The 26,947-nt window shown below is 38.7% G+C and overlaps 4 protein-coding genes across 4 annotated transcripts; all 4 read left to right on the top strand.

Moving 5' to 3' along the window:
- Positions 1-4,204: 4,204 nt before the first annotated feature.
- LOC123803747 (olfactory receptor 52Z1P-like) lies at positions 4,205-5,164 on the top strand. The gene has a single exon (XM_045815404.2). It carries the CDS (start codon positions 4,205-4,207, stop codon positions 5,162-5,164), a length of 960 nt encoding a protein of 319 aa, XP_045671360.2.
- Positions 5,165-12,071: 6,907 nt separating this feature from the next.
- Positions 12,072-13,010, top strand: LOC123803749 (olfactory receptor 52A1-like). Its single transcript, XM_045815406.2, has one exon. It carries the CDS (start codon positions 12,072-12,074, stop codon positions 13,008-13,010), a length of 939 nt encoding a protein of 312 aa, XP_045671362.2.
- A 1,323-nt stretch (positions 13,011-14,333) lies between these two features.
- LOC123803724 (olfactory receptor 52Z1P-like) lies at positions 14,334-15,305 on the top strand. Its single transcript, XM_045815381.2, has one exon. The coding sequence runs from the start codon at positions 14,334-14,336 to the stop codon at positions 15,303-15,305; it is 972 nt and encodes a 323-aa protein (XP_045671337.2).
- A 7,413-nt stretch (positions 15,306-22,718) lies between these two features.
- Positions 22,719-23,684, top strand: LOC123803733 (olfactory receptor 51I2-like). Its single transcript, XM_045815389.2, has one exon. The coding sequence runs from the start codon at positions 22,719-22,721 to the stop codon at positions 23,682-23,684; it is 966 nt and encodes a 321-aa protein (XP_045671345.2).
- The last annotated feature ends 3,263 nt before the right edge of the window (positions 23,685-26,947 follow it).

A 26,947-nucleotide genomic window follows, 5' to 3' on the forward strand; every position in this document is an offset into this window, starting at 1 on the left:
GATGCCATGACTACATTCCCACAGATCCATCATGTGGCTTAGGTAAAAGTTTCACTGGGTGAGTTGATTTTTGCCCCTCAGCAAACTGACCATCCTAAGATATGGCCAGCATTACAGGTATTGCAGCTAATATTCCCACCTGTGTGGCAACAGAAGGGCTAGCAGGTAAGGCATGTTATGTAGGGATGACCTGGAGGCCCCTTTTGCTCTTTGGGATGTGGGATCCCACTGATTGTGAAGGAGTCTTGAACAATCATTTGGGAATCCCCCAGTTCCAGTCTTGCCTACAGTATCCTTCTCTCCTATGCTCCGGGGACACAGTAACCAGTCATCTGGGCCTAGACTCTACTCTCAGCAAAGTAGGGCTCTCTCTGTTGAGATGAAGCAGGAACAATTAGAGGTACGAGTTTACTTCTTATGTCCTCTTCCAGTGGAGGAGGATGGAACTGGAAATTAACACTAGCATATGAATTCAAAATTTCATTAGTAATAACATTTCTGTCAAACACATAAATATGATCATGGACATAAACTTCCATGAATGAATCTTAATTCTAGATGTAACTGTAAGTCTATGTCATATCCAGCAGTTTTCTAGGTCTCTTTCTGAAGGCCTTACTGATTTAATATGACACTATACTTTTTATTGCTGAGCAAGCTGTTCTTCTCAAGTGAGGACGAGAGAACAGAGCAGTAATGAAGAGGGTGATTCTGGGGGCCACGCTGAAGCCATCCAAGTGCCTTGGAGAACAGCAGGAGCCAGCAGTGTGGATCCCAGTCCTGCGTCTCCTAGAAAGACCCTGCAAGTTTCTCTATCTTGAAAAGGAGGGGGCTGAAAGAGATTGTCTTGGCTTAGCCTGCAATTTTCAGGGGACAGTTGAAAATCTGTATAATACTTCAAGTATTTATCCTCAAAGCTTTAGCTCCTTATTTCAGTATCATTAAAGAGGGATTTACTTCCCATTTGTACTTTTCTGCTTGCTTTTCATCTTTCATTCAGTGTCCGATGTCTTATTATGTCTGGTTTTTACATTAATAGTCTGACTTTGTCTAAAATGTAGAAAAGGTAATAAGACATAAATTTCCTTGATGGAGATCACTTAGGCCATAGTGCAGTCAAACACTACAAATCCTGATGGAGACTTCTAGATACAAATGGCTACAGTTACACAGATGTACTGTGTAATAGAACTTGTTATCATGGTTCTAAATTATGGATAATCATTTCTCAATATTTCAGTTATGATGGGAGTATTATTTATAAACATCTTATGTAATGTAATAAAATACAAAGCAAGACTAGATGTACCAATAATACTTAATAAAGAGAACACACACAAAATTAATAATAGTAACCCTTCCTGTAACCTGGTTTGTGGTGAAAAAGTTGCCACCAATGCTAACATCCTGAGAACCCCTGAACACCCAGTTTTTTGGACTAAGTTGTAGAAGGTTCTTATCTCTTCAGCCATGCCAAGACTCTGAAGGGCTTGGCCTCCCTTGCACTTACCCAATCGTAAAGCAAACCTGCTTATGCATCTGAAGAGGGGAAAATTCAATGGGCTGCTTCTGCCCCCTGCTGGTGTCCAGATGGGACCATTAGAGGAGCTACCTGGGAAAGAGTGAGATCTTCCAATTTCTTGTCCAAAGCAGGTTGTGTGTGGGTGTCCTTAAGTAATGATACCAATAAACTAGCAAAAACCTGGACCCTTCTAGCAAAGAGAGAGATTTTTTATTCAATATAATGATAAAGACTCTGACTTTCAGAGCCAACACTCCTCCTCTCTGCCTTTAAGGTCAATAAGGACTATTGGTCAATATGCTATGTAATCTGAAAAAGGCAGCAGGTAGTCACATAGAGGATCGTTTCTGAAGAATAGAAGAAAAGACAGAGATGCCAGAACATGCAGGTCAGTTTGAACTGGAGGGTGTAAGGCAAGACTCCTCTGCGAGAATGATCTGTTTAATTTGAAACTGAAACTAACGGTGTACTCTATTTTGTCTAAATTGAATTTAAATAAAAAAAATCCAAATAAAGATCTCTATAGTACCTAATGGCATTTTGGACCCTTCGGATGCTAATTCTACCATGTGACCAAAGGAGGAGAGACAAAGCCAAGGAGCCTTAAAAAGTCAAGGTGTATAAGAACCCAGGATGCAGCCTTCTAGAGAGCATACAGTGCTTCCCCATGTGGCCTTGACCATCTCCATTTGCAGATGCCTCCGTGGGAACAGGCTGAGCCAGCACTAGCAGGAGTCTCTGCCACACGAAGGAGACGTGCATGTTTAATGGCAAGTGTGTGTTAACCTGGGTGTGCGAGTGCTGTGCAGAGGACGAGCTGCACACGCGGTCCCTGGAGAGCATGTGGGGGCGCTTCTCCCCGAAGTTAGCTGTGGGCCCTCTGCTCCCATGAGTGAGTCAAGCTCCGTCCTCTGGGGACTGAGGATCTTGGGCCCAAGAGATGCCCAGAGGACGTATAAATAGCCAGCTCCACGTTCCCTCACCATGTTGTGAACATTGTCTGGCTGTTCTTCTGTCCCTCTCAACTAGTTAAACGTCTTCAGGATCCTAGAAAAGATAGGTAAGAAGCTGATCTTGGCTCAGCAAAGACATGTGGAAAAAGACACCTGAAAAAAAAAGAAAAGAAAGAAAAAAAAAAGAAAAGTACAGGACAGGACAGGACAGGACAGGAAAGGAAAGGAAGGAAACGGATGGAAAGGAAGAAAATCTCAGGAAACCACAGAAGCTGCTCAGTGTCCCTAGAACTTGATCATCCTGCATTTACTCCCCCTGATCTCTGAGGTGCTGTGTGTGGCTGTGATTGGACTGCCTGGGCAATTGTAGTGACTCTTTGGGCTCTTTTCCTAAATGGGTCATCTGCAGAGAGCACAAGTGTATTTCATTCTTTCTGAATATATTTATGCACTGGTTGTTTACCTTTGCTATGTGGCTCTGAATTGGGCATAAATGCAGTGAATTTATAATCAGTTCCAGTAATAAGAATAAGGCTCAGGGGATAAACAAGCCTAGCAGTGAAAGGCCATGCACACGTGTGTGTACACAAATCCATGCACGCACTTCTTCCGTAGAGTTTACTGGGTATTCACCAGAGAGCAGGTGCTCCGCTCAGCCCAGAGGAAGCAGCTGAGGCTCAGATGTGGACTCCCCTCCCTGTATAACAAGGATGTTACCCTGGTGCTGGGGCAAGAATAAAACTCCATTTCTAAGCCCACTAAGTTCACCATGCTGAGCCGCCTACACCCTATAAACGTCACATGACAGAATTGGGGTGAGAATTACAGTTGGTCTCATGTATCTAACATGAGAGTATAAGTCTTGTCCTGCATGGCAACTCTAATCTCTGTCCAGGGGATCATAAGCCTGCAGTCCGAAAAACTGAACTTAGTTCACAGTAACAATGCTTTCGATCTTAAGGATGGCAATGTTGGAAGTGCCCAGATTTCATCTGTGGCTGGGATAAAAATGTGTCTGATTTATGTAGCAACCATCGTAAAATACCAGATTCAGAGCTGACTCACATTTGCAATTGATGTTTATTTTAGGCATTTTATATATGAAAACTAAGCTTCAAATTATGTAATTTTTAATGATAATGCGGTAGGGTATGACTTAGTATTGAAATCAATCTATGGGCCCGAGACTTACACTGTCCCTATTAGCCACACACGGCTTCCATGCATATATTCATGATTCAGTCATTTGATGACATGTTTTTGTATAGTTTATTTCTGTAGTCAGCATTGGATGGTGGCTGAGATCAGATCTTTCAAATTTATGTAGTTTGACTCTGAATCCAATGGGATCTAGGTCAAGAAGCTGAAAGTCTGTGGGATTTTTTTCATCCATAGGAGTCATAGTAGTATCCATGTCAAGGATTATTGTAAAGGTCTTTTCAACAGTTTATTGTGGAGAGTTAATGAGCTATATCTGGAAAGTACTATGAGACATATTAAGCACGTATTAAATTCTAATATTTTTTTTCAGGATGTTTTAATTCTTCCATGGAAAGATTCAGAGTACAATTTTAGGCTAGTTAATACATCTCCCTGTTCTTCCACAGAGAAGAACATATTGGGGGAAAAATCTGAGCAGACATCATTCTGCCTAAGTCAGTGTTCCTCAAACCTCAGTCAGCCCTGTGGTTTTTATTCAAGGTACTCGGTGTGGAATACGCTGCCACAGATGCCTCCTTCCTCTTACAATCACACCAGTCCCCAGGCTATGTGGTATGTCCTGATTGGAATCCCAGGGCTGGAAGATTCTCACACCTGGCTCTCCATCCCTATCTGTTCAATGTATGTTTCGGCTGTCGTAGGCAATGTCTTCTTGATCTTCATGATTGTGACTGAGCGCAGCCTCCATGAGCCCATGTACATCTTCCTTTCCATGCTGGCCTCGGCAGATGTCCTGCTCTCCACGGCCACAGCACCCAAGATGCTGGCCATCTTCTGGTTCCAGTCCATGGTTATATCCTTTGGTTGCTGTGTGTCCCAGATGTTCTTCCTACATTTCATCTTTGTGACAGAATCTGCTATTCTCCTGGCCATGGCATTTGACCGCTATGTGGCCATCTGTCACCCTCTGAGATATACCACTATCTTAACCTTGTCAGTCACCCGGAAGATGGGCCTAGTAGCTGTGGTCAGGAGTTTTATCATCTGCCTTCCGTTCGTCTTCCTGGTATACCGCCTTAGGTATTGTGGGAGAAACATCATTCCCCATTCCTACTGTGAGCACATGGGCATTGCCAGATTGGCATGTGACAATATCAGGGGGAACATCATCTATGGCCTGACTGTGGCCCTGTTGTCTACAGGACTGGATATTGTGTTCATCATTATGTCGTACAGCATGATCCTTTGCACGGTGTTTCGGATACCTTCCTGGGCTGCCCGACTCAAGGCCCTCAACACGTGTGCTTCGCACATCTGTGTCATCCTTATGTTCTATGCCCCAGCATTCTTTTCATTTTTTGCCCATCGTTTTGGGGAGAAAGCCATCCCTCACCATGTGCACATCCTCATAGCCAACCTCTATGTGGTGGTGCCCCCTATGCTAAACCCCATCATTTATGGGGTCAAGACCAAACAGATCCAAGACCGAGCAATTTTGCTTTTCTCCCGCATCAGCACGTGTTGTTAAAATGAAGATTAATGTCTAATGCTGGATATTTCTGAAGAAAACACGCAGACTCATACACACACACACACTATTTGCATGGGTAAGGGGGATAAATGAAATCCTTAAATAATCCTCAATACACTTAAAAGGACCGTAAATGCCAAAGTACCAATGCATTTTCCTAAAGCAATAAGACTCTGAAAAAATAATGATCTTCTCAATTCTCTGAGATATGCTATTATCTTGCATCATAACTTCTTCTTAAGCAAACATAATTGAACTATGAGTAAAAAGAAATACGTCTTAGAGTTCAACCCAAGTGGAGTTTTCTTTGGTAGGGCTAGGAAGTGAGAATGGTGAGTTGCTGAGATTTTATACAGACAGTTACAATTTCGCTGAAATATGAAACACTCCCACTGCAATCAGGGAACACTTCGGCTAATAGCATGAAGCACTAAACTATAATTATCTTCACCTTTTTGGTAAATTAAAATGTGAGTTCTAAAATGAGATATTTTCTGATTTACTGATATAAAATCTACTGTATGGAATAGGCACAGAGCATAGGTTTATTGTATGAACAGATGATTCTGAATTAAAACAAATAATAAATTATATTAACCCATCTGAGATGATGTAGACACCTTAAAAGTCACTACTTTTTTCCCTATATATTGGGGACTTCAGGCCCAAATACCAATGAAGCATCCCGATAGCAGAGACTTCACTGAGGGAGGGAGTAAAAGATTAAAAATGCCTACCCAGGCCAAAATTAAAAGGCAGTAAAAGATTACATGGGATGCTTACACAGAATCTTACATTAAAATGTCTCTAATCACACCAAATGTAATTTTTTATAAACTTGTCTCCAGATTGTACCTTAATTTCTTCATTCAAGAAAATACTTTGACAATCTTTTCTTCCTCAAGGCCTAGCACATGCTCTGAGAATGTGAAATCTGACCTTATTGATGCTTGAAGAAAGCAAAAATGAACCTGGAGGCAATACTTTGAACATTTGCAAATTTTTCTTTGTTTCTATTATGTATATATCATGTATGTGTGCATATACATATTAATGTATATATAATGTAATATTGATATGACATATATTCAATTTCGTATATTCAATTTCATATATATATATATGAAATTGAATTGAAAGGCTGTTTTCTTGATCCTTGGAATCCTGAAAAATTACCTTGGCTTGAAATACGTGGTGTATTCACTTGAATTTTGGCAAGTTAATCTATTTGAGAAGTTAAAAAAAAAGAAACAACCTGTGTTATTAGAAATCCTTGTTGGCTTGTCCCACACTAACTGTATTAAATTATCCTTTGTGTAACTACTGGTTTTCGACTGGTAAAATGGAATCATTTTATTACCTTCTTCATTGGCTTGATAATTAAATGAAATATGCTTAGGATGTATTTGGCATTTAATAAAAATAAATTTTATTTTGGTGATGGTAATATTTATGAGCAGAGACACTAAAGAACCCAACTCACCAAACTGAACCTAGCCAGGATATCCAGTTGTTTCAGCATTATTTGTAGAGAAGACTATTCTTTCTCTATTGAACAATCTTGATATTGTTTTTACGAATCAATTGACCTCATAGGTGGACATTAATTTCTTCATTCTGTATTCCATGTGATTTATCAGTGGTTTGGCAATATGAGTCTCTTAATGACTATAGCCTTCTTAAAATAAAAGATGGGTAGGAAATTGGTGCAATTGATTTTACTCTACTAAAAACGAGAATTGCCAGATTTTTTTGAAAAAAAAATATGATGATCATTAAAAGATGATTCATTTGTCTATCCCCCAAAACTCTACAAAATTCAGGGGCAAAAAGGAAAACATATGGGTATTGATCTGTTTGTGAAGGTATTTCCTGGTGTACAATAAAGTGGAAAAAAGTTGTTTATCCATTCTACAGGCAAAAAAAAAAAATGGTCAGGACCATCTTTCTTTCTTCTTTTCTTTTTTTTTTTTATAATGATTTTTTATTTTATTATGTTAGTCACCATACAGTACATCCCCGGTTTCCGATGTAAGGCTCGATGATTCATTAGTTGTGTATAACACCCAGTGCACCATGCAATACGTACCCTCCTTACTACCCATCACCGGTCTATCCCATTCCTCCACCCCCTCCCCTCTGAGGCCCTCAGAGGACCATCTTTCAAAGTATGTTCAAGATGAACTGAAATTTGCCAAACAAGGAACAGAATTGGATATGTGCTGAAAATAGTGTTATAAGAGCTGGCATAATAAAATTGATACCTCAGTTATTTTGAAAGGATACTGTTACTAACAATAATGTATAATTTGAGGGTGAAAGGGATTCAGGATAGAAGACTGAAGGACAACAAAATTTAAATAAAATCCATAGAAGAGTAGAAGAGGAGCGAAAGAAAGTGATAAGGTAGTCTCAATTGTTCCTTGGTGACTCGAGACTGAGCTAATGATTAAGTAACACGTGCCAGTCTGACCTCTGAATCAATTCTATTCAACATGAATCAGTACCTTTGTGTCTGTCTCCTTCACAGACAAAATTCTAGAAAGAACATTTAAGGTCCCTTGCCCTTTTATTTCTATCTCTCTTTCTGCCTGAAACCTCTTGTGAATGCCGCCTCCGTCCTACTGAAAGGATTCTTCCTGAATTCGCCAGCATCTCAACATTACCTTGAGTACCTCTTAAGTTAGCAACATACAAGAAAGTCTAGGAACCAGTTGAATCATGTCAAGGAGAAAGGTACTATGTGCATAAGTATTTCTTAAAAGTCATCATTTGTTCTAATGATAAAAGATATATGAATTCTTACCATATTTCTAAAAATTTGAAAGCATATATGATATCTTTTTACTTGTATTAAGAGCAGATGACATGATTCCTCCACATCTCTGAGACATAAAACACCTGCATTTTGAGGGAAGAGTGGTAGAAAAGAGGAAGAAAGGTATAAAGGGGAGGAATGGAGAGAAATTTCACCAGACGGTCAACACCTGGCTAAGGATTCTGTATGGCAGGATTTATTTATTTATTTATTTATTTATTTATTTATTTATTTATTTATTTAAATTCCATTAGCCAACTTATACTACATCATTAGGCAGATGTAGTGTTCAATAATTTATCAGCTGCGTATGACACCCAGTGCTCATCACATCACATGCCCTCCTCAATGCCCATCAGCCAATTACCTCATCCTCCCACCCTACTCCCCTCCAGCAACCCTCAGTTTGTTTCCTATGATTAAGAGTCTCTCCTGGTTTTTCTCCCTTTCTGATAACTTCCCATTCAGTTTTCCCTCCTTTGCCCTATGGTCCTTTGCACTGATTCTGATATTACACATATGAGTGAAACCATACGATACTGGTCTTTCTCTGATTGACTTATTTCGCTTGTCACAATACACTCCCGTTCCATCCACATCAAGAGAGGGAACATACCTCAATATCACAAAAGCCTTCTATGAAAATCCCACAGCAAACATCATTCTCAATGGGGAAAAACTGAGAACATTTCCCCTAAAGTCAGGAACAAGACAGGGGTGCCCACTCTCACCACTATTGTTCAACATAGTACTAGAAGTCCTAGCCTCAGCAATCAGACAACAAAAAGAAGTTAAAGGCATTCAAATTGGCCAAGAAGTCAAACTCTCACTCTTCTCAGATGACAGGATACTTCGTGTGTAAAACCCAAAAGATTCCACCCCAAAATTGTTAGAACTCATAGAAGAATTCAGCGACATGGCAGGATATAAAATCAATGCACAGAAATCCGTTTTATATAATGCACTAACAATGAGGCAGAAGAAAGAGAAATGAAGGAATCAACCCCATTTCCAATTGCACCAAAAACCATGATATCTAGGAATAAACCTAACCAAAGTGTTAAAGGATCTGTACTCTAAAAACTACAGAACCTTTATGAGAGAAATTGAGGAAGACAGAAAGAAATGGAAAACTATTCCCTGCTCATGGATTGGAAGAATAAATATTGGTACAATGTCTATGCTACCCAGAGCAATCTACACATTCAGTGTAATCCCTATCAAAATAGTGTCAACATTTTTCACAGAGTTGGAACAAATCATCCTAAAATTAGTGTGGTAGGATTTAGAAGTGTACATCTGAACTGGTCATTGTAAGAATATTACTAAATTTACAAAAATAGCTTCAATAAAATAAAAATCTGAGGACTGAGACTGCAGGAGAATGAGAGTAAATGTGTGATAAAGAGCTATTGTGGATACAGACTTTTCTTTCCAGAAGTGCCTCAGGGAATGAAGGGTCATAAGGATATTTACAGAATTCATGGCAAAGGAACATGCCCACATCTCTGTGTTATTTTGAAGTTTTTCCAAATGAGGACAGCAGAAAAGGGACTGAACTCACAAAAATACAACTGGTATATATTCATTGCTCTACATTTACCCTGTGGGGAAAGAGAAAAGAGAAGAGCAATGAGATTCTGCAAGTTACAGAAATCATTTCAGAGACATGAGCTGTGGGTGGACCCAAAACAGTATCATTCTGAGCTGCTGAGCCCCTCCAGGACTGGGCTAGTGGTGAGAAAATCTCTCAGTTCATATTCAGAACTCCTCCTTCTCCATATTCACTGGGGAACATTTTAATTGGTAGTCAGCAGCTTTCCTCTACAATCAAGCTCAATAAATGTGTGCTGCTGCCCCAGCACGACACAGACCTTGCTGTGAGTTTTGTTGGAGGATGAACCCACCAACATGATCTCAGACAGACGTTTACAGGATAGGGTAAAATTTTTTTCAGGGACAGAAGAAAAGCAGGAAAGGTTCTCCCAGAGATGTCCACCTATTGGAAATGGCCCCAGCAGCAAATGGATCAGAGATCATGACACTGATGAGGGCTGTTAGTGAGGGTGCAGACAGAAAGAAGAGGCACTGCCCAGCACATGATACCAGGGAATGAGACCAGAATCTCAGGAGGAAGAAAGATGCATGAGAGGTAAGCAATGAGGGATAGTGCTATGAAGACTGAGGATGCTTCCCTACTGGCTGTTCCAATGATAAGCACTCCCTCCCACCCGCCCTGTACTCACTTATGTCCTCTCCCGCCTGCCTTCCCACCATCTGTACCTGTCAGGTAATGCTCCCCTGGCAGCTGCTTTCTGTTGAGTAAGTCAGTCAATAGGATTGTTACTGAAGGATTCCTATTCTAATTCTGAGTAACTGAGGAAGGAGAAAGTCAAGCCTCTGAGAAATAATCTCTGACCTATGGATTTGTAGAATGAAGCTCCGGAGAGTAAAGCTGTGGAAACCCAGGACTTAGCTGACTGATGACTAGTCTATCCTAAATGCATGCTGGCGGAATACAGCCTTTCTTCACAAATGATCCCTGTGACTATGATGCTTCCCTAGAGTTTTAGCTGCAGAAACCACAGCTGTTCTTGAACTACTGGCATATTTGGTGACAGTCAGTACATGGTTAGGTCATCGTGAGCTTGCTGACATAAAACAACAGTGTTGGAGAGTCTAGGAAGGAACGACATACCTGAACCTTCCTTTCTACAGGATAGCCACTATTTTTCTATTGTACAACTTGAGAGTTTCATGATTCTAGATATGCAATTTTTCAAAGCAATGAAGTTTATCAGAGAGGAACTCTCATATGGGGACTAAGAGCCCAAGACTTTACAAAATTCAGTCATCAGTGAATTGTGGTGGTCAAATGATCATTACTTGTTCTGCAGCCCTCTCCTGAATCATTTCTAGTGTCCTAAGTTCTGCCCTCTGTCTTCCATTTCTACTTCTAGATTGGATTCCAATTAAAGAACCTATGTTTTCACCCCTTTATTTTCTCTTTATTTTTGATGTTTGAGCTCCAAAATGACCAGAGCATATAAATGATGTGCATATTCTTAAACATCAACAAACCTAAATTTACCAATCTTTTGCTAATGGTAAATCTCACACTTTAAACCTTAGAAACTAACCTCTATTCTGGCTATGTTACCTACTCACCTATGTCCTGTAATCAGCAAGAATCACTCCTCTTGTCTCTACATTTTTGCTCTGGATTTCCTTGCCTCCTAGATATTTCTTGCCTCTGGTTATTCTGAAACGTGTATTACAGAATTTCTGCTATTTTAAGTATACAACTCAATTTAAGGAATTCCATGTTAGTAATAAAGACAAATTAAAATACAGTTTTACTAATAATATAAAAGACAACATGAAACTTCGATCCAGATTGTAAAAATTACATGGATTTGAGTCATCTTTTCTTAAGCTCTATCTCAATTTCTTTTGAAAGGACATCCATTCATACATGGATATGCAATGTCATATACAGATAGATTTAGATATATAAGTGTATTATGCTCGCAGGTGGAGTTGTTTAATCTCTCTTCTCTTTCATAGGAGCCATTGATAGCAATATACTGGATAGAGTTTGACTATTTGCTTGTCCAGGCTAACAGTTCCTGTCTGAGAGACAGTGGGAAACATCATAGAGCACTAAGAATTAGCTGCAATTTGGGATAGGGAGTCATTTTTGAAAATCCAATTAATGTACAATTTCCACGCAAAATATAAAAGTATAATTATTTTTTCCGTGGGACCAGAAGGACATAACAGACAGATCACCAGTTGATTCCCTTACTCAGATGATCTGGTGGTTCTAATGCATTTGGCCTGCCAGGCACATAACCTCTTATTATGGACCAGTGCTTGGGGATGTCCTCCCTCAAAACAGTGATGTGCATCAATGGGTCCGTCTTTTTCCATCAATAATATACATGAGATGGTTCATATGATCCTAGACTTCGGCCAGAACCAGAGGGACTCACTATGACGACTTTGGATAAAAAAAGAGTAGAAAAGAAGAGTACCACTGACTGAGATACTTCTTTCATTTGCTTCTGGAGACCCAAAGACATTATGTCCATCTCCAACGTGACCGTCTTCATGCCTTCTGTGTTGACACTAATAGGGATCCCAGGCCTAGAGTCTGTGCAGTGCTGGATCGGGATTCCATTCTGTGCCATGTATCTCATTGCTTTGTTTGGAAATTCCATGCTTCTGATCATCATCGTTTCAGAGCGCAGCCTCCATGAGCCCATGTACATTTTCCTAGGCATGCTAGGAGTCACAGATATTGTACTTGGCACAAGCATTGTGCCCAAGATGCTTGGCATATTCTGGCTACATGTACCAGAGATTTATTTTGATTCTTGCTTGCTTCAAATGGGGTTCATCCATACTTTTCAGTGCATAGAGTCGGGTATCCTCCTGGCCATGGCTCTGGACCGTTATGTGGCCATCTGTTATCCACTAAGATATACTGCCATCTTTACGCACCTGCTGGTCACTCAAATAGGGGCTGTGGTAACACTCAGGGCTGCCATTCTGGCAGCCCCATCTTTAGTACTAATAAAGTGCCGGTTGCAATTTTACCATACAACCATCATCTCCCACTCCTACTGTGAGCATATGGCCATCGTGAAGCTGGCTGCAGAAGATGTGCGGGTCAACAAAATCTATGGCTTGTTTGTGGCATTTGCTGTTGCAGGATTTGACCTGATATTCATCACTTTGTCCTACATACAGATATTTATCACAGTTTTTCGTCTGCCCCAGAAGGAGGTTCGGTGGAAGGCATTCAATACCTGCATCGCCCACATCTGTGTCTTCCTCCAGCTCTACTTCCTCGCCTTCTTCTCCTTCTTCACACATAGGTTTGGTGCTCATGTTTCCCCTTATATCCATATCCTCTTTTCTAGTCTCTACTTGCTGGTCCCCCCATTTCTCAATCCACTTGTCTATGGTGCCAAGACCAAGCAGATCCGCATTCACGTGGTAAAGATGCTGTGTTCCTAAAATCCACTGTGATTTACACCTGCAGCCTTCCCCTTTATGCAATAGTAACAATCGCTCAAAACTAAATAAAAGAGCAAATATCCATGGTAATTGTGATGCCTGAGTTTTCTATTTAATTCTTTCATGAAATTTGCCTGCCCATTAGATGGTTGTCACATCCTAGCCTATGACACCTACTGGGTAATGAGAATGAGAAATGTAGAAAGAGCAAAATAATGAACGTATATCATTTCCTTTTTCCTTATTTTTTAGTTCCCGATTGAACCTTCTCCTTTAAGTGTCTGTCTCCAGAAGCATTCACAAATATATATCACAAAAATGTAAATGCACCCAACACTCATTGGTTTGATTGTCCACGTACTCACTGGTAACACGTTGTTGATTCTGTTGTTTCTATACTATCCTAATCATCTTTATAAAATGAGAGGATTTTTTTTAATTTTTACGTGAACACTACTACCACCAACAAAAAAACCCAAACAGAAAAGCAAAATACTGTATGTACTGATAAGACATAGTCTTCAATTTTCAACATTTCCAATGTCACTTAGGCCATTAAGACATAAACATCATCAGAAATCCAGTATTCCTTGTAACACATCACTACTTTTTCTGCTTCATCACCATTTACTACTTTATTCATTCATCAAGTGTTATTAAAAAAACAATCCTACAATTGATGTTTATTTTAGGTATTTTATATATGAAAACTAAGCTTCAAATTATGTAATTTTTAATGATAATACAGTAGGGTATGACTTAGTATTGAAATCAATCTATGGGCCCCAGACTTATACTGTCCCTATTAGCCACACATGGCTTCCATGCATATATTCATGATTCAGTCATTTGATGACATGTTTTTGTATAGAGTTTTATTTCTGTAGTCAGCATTGGATGGTGGCTGAGATCAGATCTTTCAAATTTATGTAGTTTGACTCTGAATCCAACGGGATCTAGGTCAAGAAGCTGAAAGTCTGTGGGATTTTTTTCATCCATAGGAGTCATAGTAGTATCCATGTCAAGGATTAATGTAAAGGTCTTTTCAACAGTTTATTGTGGAGATTTAATGAGCTATATTTGGAAAGTACTATGAGACATATTAAGCATGTATTAAATTCTAATATTTTTTTTCAGGATGTTTTAATTCTTCCATGGAAAGATTCAGAGTACAATTTTAGGCTAGTTAATACATCTCCCTGTTCTTCCACAGAGAAGAACATATTGGGGGAAAAATCTGATCAGACATCATTCTGCCTACGGCAGTGTTCCTCAAACCTCAGTCAGCCCTGTGGTTTTTATTCAAGGTACTCGGTGTGGAATATGCTGCCACAGATGCCTCCTTCCCCGTACAATCACACCAGTCCCCAGGCTATGTGGTATGTCCTGATTGGAATCCCAGGGCTGGAAGATTCTCACACCTGGCTCTCCATCCCTATCTGTTCAATGTATGTTTCGGCTGTCGTAGGCAATGTCTTCTTGATCTTCATGATTGTGACTGAGCGCAGCCTCCATGAGCCCATGTACATCTTCCTTTCCATGCTGGCCTCGGCAGATGTCCTGCTCTCCACGGCCACAGCACCCAAGATGCTGGCCATCTTCTGGTTCCAGTCCATGGATATATCCTTTGGTTGCTGCGTGTCCCGGATGTTCTTCATACATTTCATCTTTGTGGCAGAATCTGCTATTCTCCTGGCCATGGCATTTGACCGCTATGTGGCCATCTGTCACCCTCTGAGATATACCAATATCTTAACCTCATCAGTCACCCGGGAGATGGGCCTAGTAGCTGTGGTCAGGAGTTTTATCATCTGCCTTCCATTCGTCTTCCTGGTATACCACCTTAGGTATTGTGGGAGAAACATCATTCCCCATTCCTACTGTGAGCACATGGGCATTGCCAGATTGGCATGTGACAATATCAGGGGGAACATCATCTATGGCCTGACTGTGGCCCTGTTGTCTACAGGACTGGATATTGTGTTCATCATTATGTCGTACAGCATGATCCTTTGCACGGTGTTTCGGATACCTTCCTGGGCTGCCCGACTCAAGGCCCTCAACACGTGTGCTTCGCACATCTGTGTCATCCTTATGTTCTATGCCCCAGCATTCTTTTCATTTTTTGTCCATCATTTTGGGGAGAAAGCCATCCCTCACCATGTGCACATCCTCGTAGCCAACCTCTGTGTGGTGGTGCCCCCTATGCTAAACCCCATCATTTATGGGGTCAAGACCAAACAGATCCAAGACCGAGCAATTTTGCTTTTCTCCCACATCAGCACGTGTTGTTAAAATGAAGATTAATGTCTAATGCTGGATATTTCTGAAGAAAACATGCAGACTCATACACATACACACACACACTATTTGAATGGGTAAGGGGGATAAATGAAATCCTTAAATAATCCTCAATACACTTAAAAGGACAGTAAATGCCAAAGTACCAATGCATTTTCCTAAAGCAATAAGACTCTGAAAAAATAATGATCTTCTCAATTCTCGTAGATGTGCTATTATCTTGCATCGTAACTTCTTCTTAAGCAAACATAATTGAACTATGAGTAAAAAGAAATACATCTTAGAGTTCAACCCAAGTGGAGTTTTCTTGGGTAGGGCTAGGAAGTGAGAATGGTCAGTTGTTGAGCTTTTATACAGACAGTTACAATTTTGCTGAAATATGAAACACTCCCACTGCAATCAGGGAACACTTGGGCCAGTAGTATGAAGCACTAAACTATAGTCATCTTCACCTTTTTTGTAAATTAAAATGTGAGTTCTAAAATGAGATATTTTCTGATTTACTGATACAAAGTCTACTGTATGGAATAGGCACAGAGCATTGGTTTATTATATGAACAGATAATTCTGAATTAAAACAAATAATTATATTAACCCATCTGAGACCATGTAGACACCTTAGAAATCCATACTTTTTCCCCTATATATTGGGGACTTCAGGCCCAAATATCAATGAAGCATCCTGTTAACAGAGACTTCACTGAAGGAGGGAGTAGGAGATTAAAAATGCCATACCCAGGCCAAAATTAAAAGGCAGTAAAAGATTACATAGCATGTTTACATGTTACCTTCCCTGAAAAGGCTTTTATCACACCAAATATAATTTTCTATAATTTGTCTCTAGACTGTATCATAATTTCTTTATTTAAGAAGATATTATTATAATCTGAAAAAAAAGTAAATATGTTTATAATCTCTGCTTTCTCAAGGTCTATCACATGCTGTGGGAATGTGAAATGTGACCTTATTTGCACTTGAAGAAAGCAATAAAAAGAACTTGGAAGCATTTTCTTGAACATTTACAGCTTTTTCTGGGTTAGTCTTTCTCTTTGTTTTTCTGTTATGTATATATCATATATGTGTGAATACACATTTATGCATGTATAGTGTCAGTGAGAGAAATCAAAGGCTGTTTCCTTGACTCTTGGAATCCTGAATAATTATCTTGGATTGAAATATATGTTATATTCACTTGAATTTCATCAAGGAAATCTACTCTAGGAGGTAAAGAAATACTTTGATATTAGAAATCCTTGTTTGCCTATCCCACACTAAGCATATAAAATTGTCCTGTTATGTAAGTATTGGTTTTTGACAGGTAAAATGGAATTATTTTAGTACCTTCTTTATTGGATTGACAAGTAAATGAAATATGATGTATGACACACTTGGCATTTAATAAGTATAATTTTATTTTGATGATGATGGTAATTTTTATGAACAAAGACACTAAAGAACCCAATTCACCAAACTGAACCTAGCCCTGCTAACAATAATGTGAAGAAAAGTGGTTGAAATGGATCATCGTCATAGATATGGAAGTCACATAAAATGTTGACAAAAAGTTGCAGCAAATAATATTCTGGTTCGGGGCGCCTGGGTGGCGCAGTCATTAAGTGTCTGCCTTCGGCTCAGGGCGTGATCCCGGCGTTCTGGGATCGAGCCCCACGTCAGGCTCCTCCGCTGTGAGCCTGCTTCTTCCTCTCCCACTCCCCCTGCTTGTGTTCCCTCTCTCACTGGCTGTCTCTCTCTGTCTAATAAATGAATAAATAAATAAATCTTTAAAAAAATAATATTCTGGTTCAGGGCCAAATTCTCCAAGGAACGATGGAGAGTCTGAGAGTAAATAGATTACAATATGCTGACAAAATAGTTGCTTAAATGAGTGGTTTAAGTGAGACTTAAACATTAAATGCTTGATTTTGGCACTGGGGAACTAAGAAAATGCCAACTACCCACCCAGAATGTATGAAGTATGATAGGATAAACAATGATGGAAATGATGTAGCCTTAATTTTAAGAAACTTTCAGGTTGAGGGCTCAGGGATGTGTGGATGCTGAAAGAGGTAGGAGACCGCTGTCTGTGCTTTGCTGCTGAAGGCACCATTACTGAGCCAGTGCCCTGGAAATTTTGAAGGTGACCCTCCATATCCTACTGTCTCCTGACCACTAAATCTTCAGCTGGGGAACAATGAATAAGAAAGATGGAATACCACACAATATAGAAATGGAGAGCTCTGGAGGAGCTTAGAGAAAACTGACATACTCTTCCAGATGCAATTAAACAAACAGGGCACTAAGAAATTGGTAAGTGAGAACAGTCTTTCCTAAGAAGAGGAGGCTGGGTAATTTAATTTCAGACTCTGAGACACAGAGAATTAAAGAATATGTCATCTGAGTAGTTGAGCGATAGCTTTCCCCAGAGGTAGATTTAGAGAGACAAGAGAGTCAGAAGAATAAATCTTCCTTCTTGTGGTTTTTGCTCTGTCCTAAGTGGTCTCGGCAATGGTGAAACTCTGTGACGGAAAGAACAGGGCATCAGGAAAATGTATCCCAAAGTGTGAAGAGGCTAAATAGACTAGTATACCCAGCGTCAAGACTCATGCAGAATATCATGTTATAATTGGGGTTTTAGCTAACACAAGTTAAAGAAGTATAAGAATTGGGGAAAGAAAAAAAACAAATTCTAGATTTTATCAAATGATTTTTATTTATTTATTTACTTATTTTCCTAGGCTTTATAAAGCATAGGAAAGTCAACAGAGTTCCAGAAAAGCAGCATACAAATCCATATATTTTTATAGTGTATTGTGTACTTGAAATTTGCTGAGAGAGTAGATCTTGGGTATTCTCACCACAAAAGAGAAAAAAAAATGGGAAAATGGTACAGGTGTGAAGTGATAGATATGTTGATTGGCTTGGTTTTGGTGAATATTTCATAATGTATACTTATACTGGGTCATTAGTTACACACATCCAATATAAATGATTTTTGATTGCCAATTATACTTCAAAAAAGCTGTGGGAAAGTCCATAATGTTTTATAGCAGCTATAATAAATGGAAAAATGAAATAGAAAATGATGTCATTTAAAATGCTAAACAATGAGTGCCTGGGTACCTCAAGTGTTTGCCTTCAGGTCAGGTCATGAACCCAGGGTCCTGGGATCTAGCCCTGTGTCAGGGCTCCCTGTTCAGCAGGGAGTCTGCTTCTCCCTCCCCCCTCTTGCCCATTCTCTCTTTCACAAATAAATAAATAAAAACTTAAAAAAATAAAAAAATAAATTAAATAAAATGACTTGGTAAACAAAAAGGTATGTGTACCTGAAATAGATGTTCATTGCATATTGTTCATTGTAATAATACTGACTCCAAAACAACCCATAAATTCAGCATAATCCCAGTTAAATGCTAACCTATTTTATTGCTTGCCTACTGATATTTTTTTCAATTTTTTTATTGTGGTGAAATATATGTGCCATAACATTTATTATCTATAATATTTATTAAAATTACAATTCAATGAAATTAATAATATTTATAATGTTATATAACCATCAACACCAATTCCAAAATTTTTCATCACCCAAAACAGCAACTCTATACCTCTTTTTCTTTTTTGGGAGTTGGGGGGAAGAAATACAGTTTTATTAAAACAGAGGAACACTCAAATTTTTTTTCTTTTTTTTTCTTTCAATTTTTACTTAAATTCTAGTTAACATACATTGCAATATCGGTTTCAGGAGTAGAATTCAGTGATTCATCACTTACATATAACACCCAGTTCTCATCCCAAATGCCATCCTCAATACCCATCACCACCTAGCTCATCCCCCACCTACCTCCCTCGGTCAACCCTCAGTTTGTTCTCTATCATTCAGAGTCTCTAATAGTTTGTCTCCCCCTTCATCCTTTCTTCTTCTTCTTTTTTTTCCTACCCACACGTTCATCTGTTTTGTTTCCTAAATTCTACATATAGGCGAAATCATACGCTATTTGTCTTTCTTTGATTGACAGATCAGATCGCTTTGGGAAACTATACCTCTTAACCAGTAACTCCTCACCCCCCTGGTAACCTCTAATCTACTATACATTTTTATGAATTTGCTTACTTGTATAAGTGGAATAATATAATATTTATATTTTGTGTCTGGCTTATTTCACTCAACATAATGTTTTCAGGGTTCAACCACTTTGTAGCATGTATCCATACTTCATTCCATTGTATGGATGAATAACGTCCCATTTGTATGTCTATACATTGTTTTATACATTCATCTGTTGATGTACACTTTGGTTGTTTCCGCCAAATGGCTATTGTAAATAATGCTACAGGGAAAAATCCATGTACAAGTATTTGTTTGAACACCTGCTTTTAATTTGGGGGGGACATACTCAGGAGTGGAATTACTGCGTTATATGGAATTCTATGCCTAATTTTTTTAAGAACCTGCCAGACAGTTTTCCACAGACTTTGCACCATTTTACATCACCACCAGGAATTTATGATGGTTCCAATTTTCCCTATCTTTGCCACAATTTGTTAGTTTTTAATTTTAAAATTCTAGACATTTTAGTGAGTGTGAAGTAGTATCTCATTATGGTTTTAATTTTTAGTTCATGAGCCGTTGGTTATTTGCATATTGTCTTTAGCGAAATAATCACCCAAGTCCTCTGCCTATTTTTTTTCCTCTGCCTATTTTTAAATTGGGTTGTTTGTCTTGGTTTTGAATTGTTTGAGTTCTTTATATACTCTAGGTTTTAAACCCTTATAGATATATCATTTGCAATATTTCTCCCGTTTTGTAGGTTATTATTTTATTTTTTGATAATGTCATCTAATAATGTCAAAAAGTTTAATGCTGATGAAATACAATTGAGCTATGGTTTTTTATTTTGCTGTTAATGTTTTGGTGTCACATTTGAGAATCTATTGTCCAATCCAAGGTCATGATAGTTTACCTCTATGTTTTTTCCTAAGAATTTTATGGTTTTAATGTTTATATATGCGCCATTGCTCTCTTTTTCTATATGCTGGGTTGTCCTGTTTATTTAAAAGAAGAAACATAGATGTTAGTAAGACAATTTTTAAAAATTCCTTGACCAGTTAAATATGAATTTATATATTATAAAAACAATAATTGCAGCAGTGTAAATATGACATAATAGACATTTAGATCCAAAAGCAGACTGCGGAGTCAAGATATAGATCAGTATTTATATACAAATTTAAACTAAAACATATATTCCCTCAAAATGATCAAGGGAGCACCAGATTATCTATTAATACATGTATTGAAAAAATGGTTTCTACATGTGTGAATAATTAAATGAAACCCTTAGTTACCCACGTCCCCAAATCAAATTCCAGATAGAGTTAAAGTTCTCTACACTCTCCTCGCTTTCTCTTGATTCTAGTAAAATCTCCATCACTATTCCTGTCTCTATGTCTACCACTGTCTAGATCACTTCCCATCTCCATGTGCAGTTCTATCTTTATCTATAACTCCATAATTGTTTCTACTTTTGAATTTGTGTATGGAATAGCTGTTTAAGATAAAAAATTTTGTCATAGAGAAAAATGTTTACTACATAAAAATTACATACGACATGTATATTGTATAGGACAAAAATTAAGTCAAAAGACAATAGAAAGACAGACATATTAAAATGTAAACAAATGTTCTATATTTAAATAGTAATTAATGCTAAAATTAATTATTTGTTGTTTCTTTTTCTTCTTTTGCATCTATACACCCTTAGCATATGTTTCTTGGCAAGCCTGTCAGCGGGACTGGTTCTCTTCCCCTTCTCCAGAATCTAGATGAAGTTTCCAAGGATAATTATTCTTCGATAATTGCTCCCTGAAGGATTCTGTCTCATCCTGCCTCCCATGCTGATCAGTTAAGTGCATATAAAGGACAGTAATAACTGTGCTTATGGCCTGGTTAGAAGGAAACAGCAAGAAAGGGGAGACATGAATTGATGTGCCTGCTGCCAGTTCACCTGGTAAGAAAATATCTCAAATTTAGGATCAGTTGAGTTATGTTTAATGCTATCGTGGTAACTGCCTTGCACCAGGTTGGGAAGGCTGTTCATAAACATCTCAGCTCTGTATCACATTGGTAGCCTGAAATTGCTTACAGTGTGAGTATTTAACCTAGAGAAACTGGCAACTGGTACAGATCAGGGTATTTTACTCAGACAGTTGGTTTTTAAACATTTATTAGCATTCCACTGGTTATACCTAACCAAGAGCACCAGCCCAATATGAGAAAAAGACTTCACCTTCATGCAGCACCTCTATGCCAAGCCCTATCGTGAATTCCATCTCTGGTTCCTCACCTTCACACCCAAGGCTCTGCTACAGATGCGTAGAGTTAAGTGTTAATGAACTTATTCCCCAATAAGGAACTCTTGCCATCATATTCAGCTTGTGAGATCCTGATGGCTTTGGACCCCAGGTTCCGACAGGAGACACTTACCCTTCTACAAAATACAGAAGCTTTCCCCATCATCCGTGGGTAGTAGGTGGAGAAGGAGTCAACTGATAAGTTAAAAAAAAGACATTGAAAAATACTAAAAACTGGGAGAAAGTAGCCCCGTTTTCTTTTTCTTTTTCTTTTTTTTAAAGATTTTATTTATTTATTCAACAGAGATAGAGACAGCCAGCGAGAGAGGGAACACAAGCAGGGGGAGTGGGAGAGGAAGAAGCAGGCTCATAGCGGAAGAGCCTGATGTGGGGCTCGATCCCAGAACGCCGGGATCACGCCCTGAGCCGAAGGCAGACACTTAACCGCTGTGCCACCCGTAGCCCCATTTTCTAATACTTAATTGTTCCTTTGATTTCCTGTGTTGAGTATTTACTGTCCCAAATATAATGACAAACAATTTACATACATTATCCTATGTAACTGTTATTCTGTTTATATCAAATACCTGGATCTCAGATACTTAAGTGGCTCTCCCAAGATCACAAGTCTATTAAGTGTTGGAACCATGAATTCTCTTTACTACTGTGTTATATTTCTTTTGCTACTTACATTCATTCCTGCACAAACTGCAGAAAATTACCAGATCCTTCTTCAGTCTTCAATTTCCATGGAAAGCTGTCATTTCCATGCTTATTATCACTGCCTTTCACTGCCATAAATGGCCCAGTGGAGATTTCTGTTCATGCCTTTTGTGTTTGGCATGTAGCCCATGGAGAAATAATCTTTACTCATATCTAAATAGATTTCTCTTCCACACAGGATGGTTTCCATGTGTCCTTGTTTCAGAAATAAGTTTCCATCTCTTTGGTAAGGAAATGTTTTAAATAAGACTATTAAGAGCTTGAAATTTGATGTATAATAACTGACCAGAGATTTATATTCTCCAGTCCCCATGCACTTCCATGTATCGTCAAATGAAGTCTCACCATGACGTTTTCAATGGGTCCATTGCGTTCACACCTGCGACGTTCACTCTGGTTGGCATCCCAGGGCTAGAGACAGAGCACATCTGGGTATCCATCCCTTTCTGCCTGATGTACGCCATCATCTTCCTAGGAAATGGCATCATTCTTCATATCATCCGGATTGACCCTGCTTTGCACCAACCCATGTACTTCTTTTTGGCCATGCTAGCCTTTGTTGAACTTGGGGTCTCTGCTTCCACCATGCCCACTGTGCTAGGCATTTTCCTCTGTGGAATTTATGATGTCAGTTTTGGTGGTTGTCTGCTCCAGATGTTTTCCATGCACTCTTTTACCATCATGGAGTCAGGTGTCCTTCTGGCTATGTCTGTAGACCGTTTTGTGGCCATCTACAGCCCACTGCGCTACACAACCATCCTGACAATTCCCCGCATCATTGGGATGGGTGCCACCATTGCCTTTCGAAGTGTGGTGCTCATGTTCCCACTGCCCTTCCTCCTGAAGGGCCTGCCTTTCTGTGGCCACAATACCCTCACACACTCTTACTGTCTCCATTCAGATCTAATCAAATTGCCCTGTGGAGACACCCGCCCCAATAGCATCCTGGGTCTGTTTGTCATTACCTCCACATTTGGGCTGGACTCATTGCTCATTGTGGTTTCTTATGTGTTGATTCTTCACACGGTACTGGGAATAGCTTCTGGGACTGGGCAGTGGAGGGCACTCAACACATGTGTGTCACACATGTGTGCTGTTCTTGTGTACTATGTGCCCATGATCAGCCTCTCCTTGCTGCATCGTTTTGGGCGGCACTTACCTCCACTCCTCCAGACTGTCCTGGCCAATGGCTACCTCTTCTTCCCACCTGTCGTCAACCCCATTGTCTATAGTATGAAAACCAAGGAAATTCGCAATAGCATTGCTCGAACACTGCCTAGAAAGAGGCGTGGGGTCTAATCCAGATAGATAATACCCTAAGAATGCAGGAATTTGGATCAGACCTTATTGCCTGGATATTAGTCCAACAAATGGGAAAAAATTCCATAATTTTTTATTGCTTTTGAGAAATCTGTGAGCTTTAATAGATGGAGAAAAGAAAAATAGCCTCACCCTTTCTCCCTGAAAATACAGAATGTCTTTACTTTGATGTAAGCTTATAGAAGGAGACACAGTCTCCAGACTTTACCCTGGTAAGGACACTGTTTGACTATTCAGTCCTTAAATACTTGATTCATTTGTTTTTCCCTTTGGGAATAGGTAGAATGGGTCTTAGGCAGGTTTGTATTTCCAAGTATGTACAATGTAGTGGTACATAGTTGTGATACAATTTGTGAGGACACAAAGGAGTGTGTATAGTAGGGGAGTGTATAGAGTGTGGGAGATAGAAGAACAGCATAATGTTGCCCATTATAGAAGCTGGATGATGGGTAGATGGGGTTTCATTATAATGTTGGTTTTGTAGATGTTCAAAGCTTTTGTAATAAAAAATTTAAAAACATCCTGGGCTGATATTAAGTATTCATTGAATGTGTGCCTGTGAAGCAGAGATAACTTTCAACTGGTACCTTACTAAGTGATTTACATACATTAAGATAATTTAATCCACAGAACAAATATATAAAGTAAAAAAATGTTTTTGACTTTAAGAAACCATTTTATTTTTAATTAACTAATGGCATGAAAAAACAATGATTTGAAAATAGTGGGTTCAGTAGGAAAGAACTCAAAAAAATAAGCCTCCACTTTTTAAAATTTAAATTCAGTTAGTCAACATATAATACATCATTAGTTTTTGATATAATGTTCAATGATACATTAGTTGCATGTAACACCCAGTGCTCATCCTATCACATGCCTTCCTTAACTTTTGTAATAAATTTGGTTAACATGAATCACTCAGTAGTAGATGTTAGTAGACATGCTTGTGAGGAACAGGAAGTCAGGGAGGGAAGGAACAACTTGAAGTAAACGTCCTAGATGGGGTCTGCAAGATTCAACTTCTTTTTCCACGTGGTTTTGATTTTCCACAAACCAGAATGAATATCCTCATAAACAAGAGTTTTGACTAATTACCAGTCAGCCAAGTAATTAAGACAGGTCCCTGCCTTAGAAAAAGTGGTAAATGTATAAGGCAATGGGTGGCATCATTTATACCATTTTTTTCTGTTATTACCCAATTCACTCGATTTATTGAGTTCTCTTCCATTTTTTATGTACCTATGTTTGAAAGTGTTCAATTTGGTGGAATCATGAAAATGGGTAAGGATACTTTTTACTGACCTAATTCTTAATTTTTCAAGGTAGTTCAGCAGCCATTTCATAACAATAATTAGTGCGGATCTCCATGACAGTCCTGTGAATTCATTAGTATTGTTATTCTCATTATATAAATGAAGAAGTTGAAAGAATTTTTGTAACTTTACTGAAGCCACACAGTGATAAGGTGGTACTTGCAAGAACAAAGTCTATAATTTGATGGTGGATGATTAAATCAGCTATAATTAAGTCCAAATTATACCTATTTAACTCTTTCTTTAAAATTTTTTTTATTATGTTATGTTAGTCACCATACATCCTTAGTTTTTGATGTAGTGTTCCATGATTCATTGTTTGCGTATAACACCCAGTGCTCCATGCAATATGTGCCCTCCTTAATACCCATCACTGGCCTATCCCAATCCCCCACCCCCTCCCCTCTGAAGCCCTCAATTTTTTTTTCCCAGAGTTCGTAGTCTCTCGTGGTTCATTCCCCCTTCTCTTTACCCCCTTCATTCTTCCCTTCCTTCTCCTACCGATCTCCCTGCTATTTCTTATGTTCCATAAATGAGTGAAACCATATGATAATTGTCTTTCTCTGCTTGACTTATTTCACTTACAATAATCTCCTCCAGTCCCATCCATGTTGATGCAAACGTTGGGTGATCATTCTTTCTGATGGCTGAGTAATATTGCATTGTATATATGGACCACATCTTCTTTATCCATTTGTCTGTTGATGGACATCTCAGCTCCTTCCACAATTTAGCTATTTTAACTCTTAATATGTGTGGGACTTTTCTGTGATTTGACCTGTTTGAAATAAATTTCCTCATTTGTAAATAGGGGAATAAAATAGAGTTTCAACTTGATGGTTTAAAAATGAAATACAATGATGTAAATAAAGCAATTGGCAAAGTTCCTGGTAGAATTTGCTCCATGAATACTTAGATTTTTATTAGTCATTACTCTCTCACAATATCTGAGAGAAATGTGTGAAACACCGTGCAAATTTCACACTGCCCAATAGTAGCTCTGTATCCTAATATTAAGTTCAAACGTATCATAATTAAAGCCTGAATTTATTTGACAGAAGCTCTATGTGGTGTACTATACTAAGTGATTTACATAGATGAAGATCGTTTAATCCGTAGAACAGTTATATGAAGCCATTATCAGTATGTTCTACATCATGCAGATATGGAAATGGAAACATAGAGAAGTCAAGTGTAATGCTCCAAATCTCAGCTAGCCTGTGGCAGAATCTGGATTCTAAACTAGACATCACAAAAAACTAAGCTTTCAACCAATCATATTATGAGTGGTGTATTATATCTTAAAATTCAAATATAACATTATTAATTATAATTAACTAATTATAGTCTGTAATGATGTCACCTAAATATTTCTTCAACAGGATCTTTATACAATGGGCCTCCCCTTAAACCAGTCTGGCTTCCAAGGGATTCTCTTCTTCTTCAATCCCTATAACCACCAGAAACATCACCCGTGATCCTATGGGTCAAACTTTCATTCTTACACTGATGATAGAGAAATGTTGAAAACAGCAACTCGATTTTATTGTAACATTTTATTACATGATATTCACTGTGAGTTTAGTTCTTGCAGGTGACAGACTTAATTCACTCTGAGGATCACACCAAGAATATGCCTCATCTCATGGTTGTACAAATCAGTTTAGGCTAATTTATGCTACAGTAACAAATAGCCCCCAAATCTCAAGGGACATAAAATTTCTCTCTCTCTCTCAGCTACATTTACAATGTGGGTAGTGGGTGGAGGGTGAATTTATACACCATATAAGTATGAGTAAGAGAAGTTGTTGGAGCCTCTTAACATTTCAATATGAAGCTCTTAGAATAGATGATTCACGTGAATGAAAAAAAGACGGTGAGCGCACACCGGAATGCTAATGCTTTCATCTGTGACACATCGTCTGCGCT

Source organism: Ursus americanus, chromosome 16, assembly GCF_024610735.1.
Source record: "Ursus americanus isolate L20-20 chromosome 16, mUrsAme1.1.p, whole genome shotgun sequence".
In the NCBI taxonomy this organism is placed as follows: domain Eukaryota; kingdom Metazoa; phylum Chordata; class Mammalia; order Carnivora; family Ursidae; genus Ursus; species Ursus americanus.

What these genes read in the sequence shown, in the direction of transcription:
- LOC123803747 (XM_045815404.2), top strand. Translation starts at nt 4,205, where the DNA reads ATGCCTCCTTCCTCTTACAATCACACCAGTCCCCAGGCTATGTGGTAT.
- LOC123803749 (XM_045815406.2), top strand. Translation starts at nt 12,072, where the DNA reads ATGTCCATCTCCAACGTGACCGTCTTCATGCCTTCTGTGTTGACACTA.
- LOC123803724 (XM_045815381.2), top strand. Translation starts at nt 14,334, where the DNA reads ATGCTGCCACAGATGCCTCCTTCCCCGTACAATCACACCAGTCCCCAG.
- LOC123803733 (XM_045815389.2), top strand. Translation starts at nt 22,719, where the DNA reads ATGAAGTCTCACCATGACGTTTTCAATGGGTCCATTGCGTTCACACCT.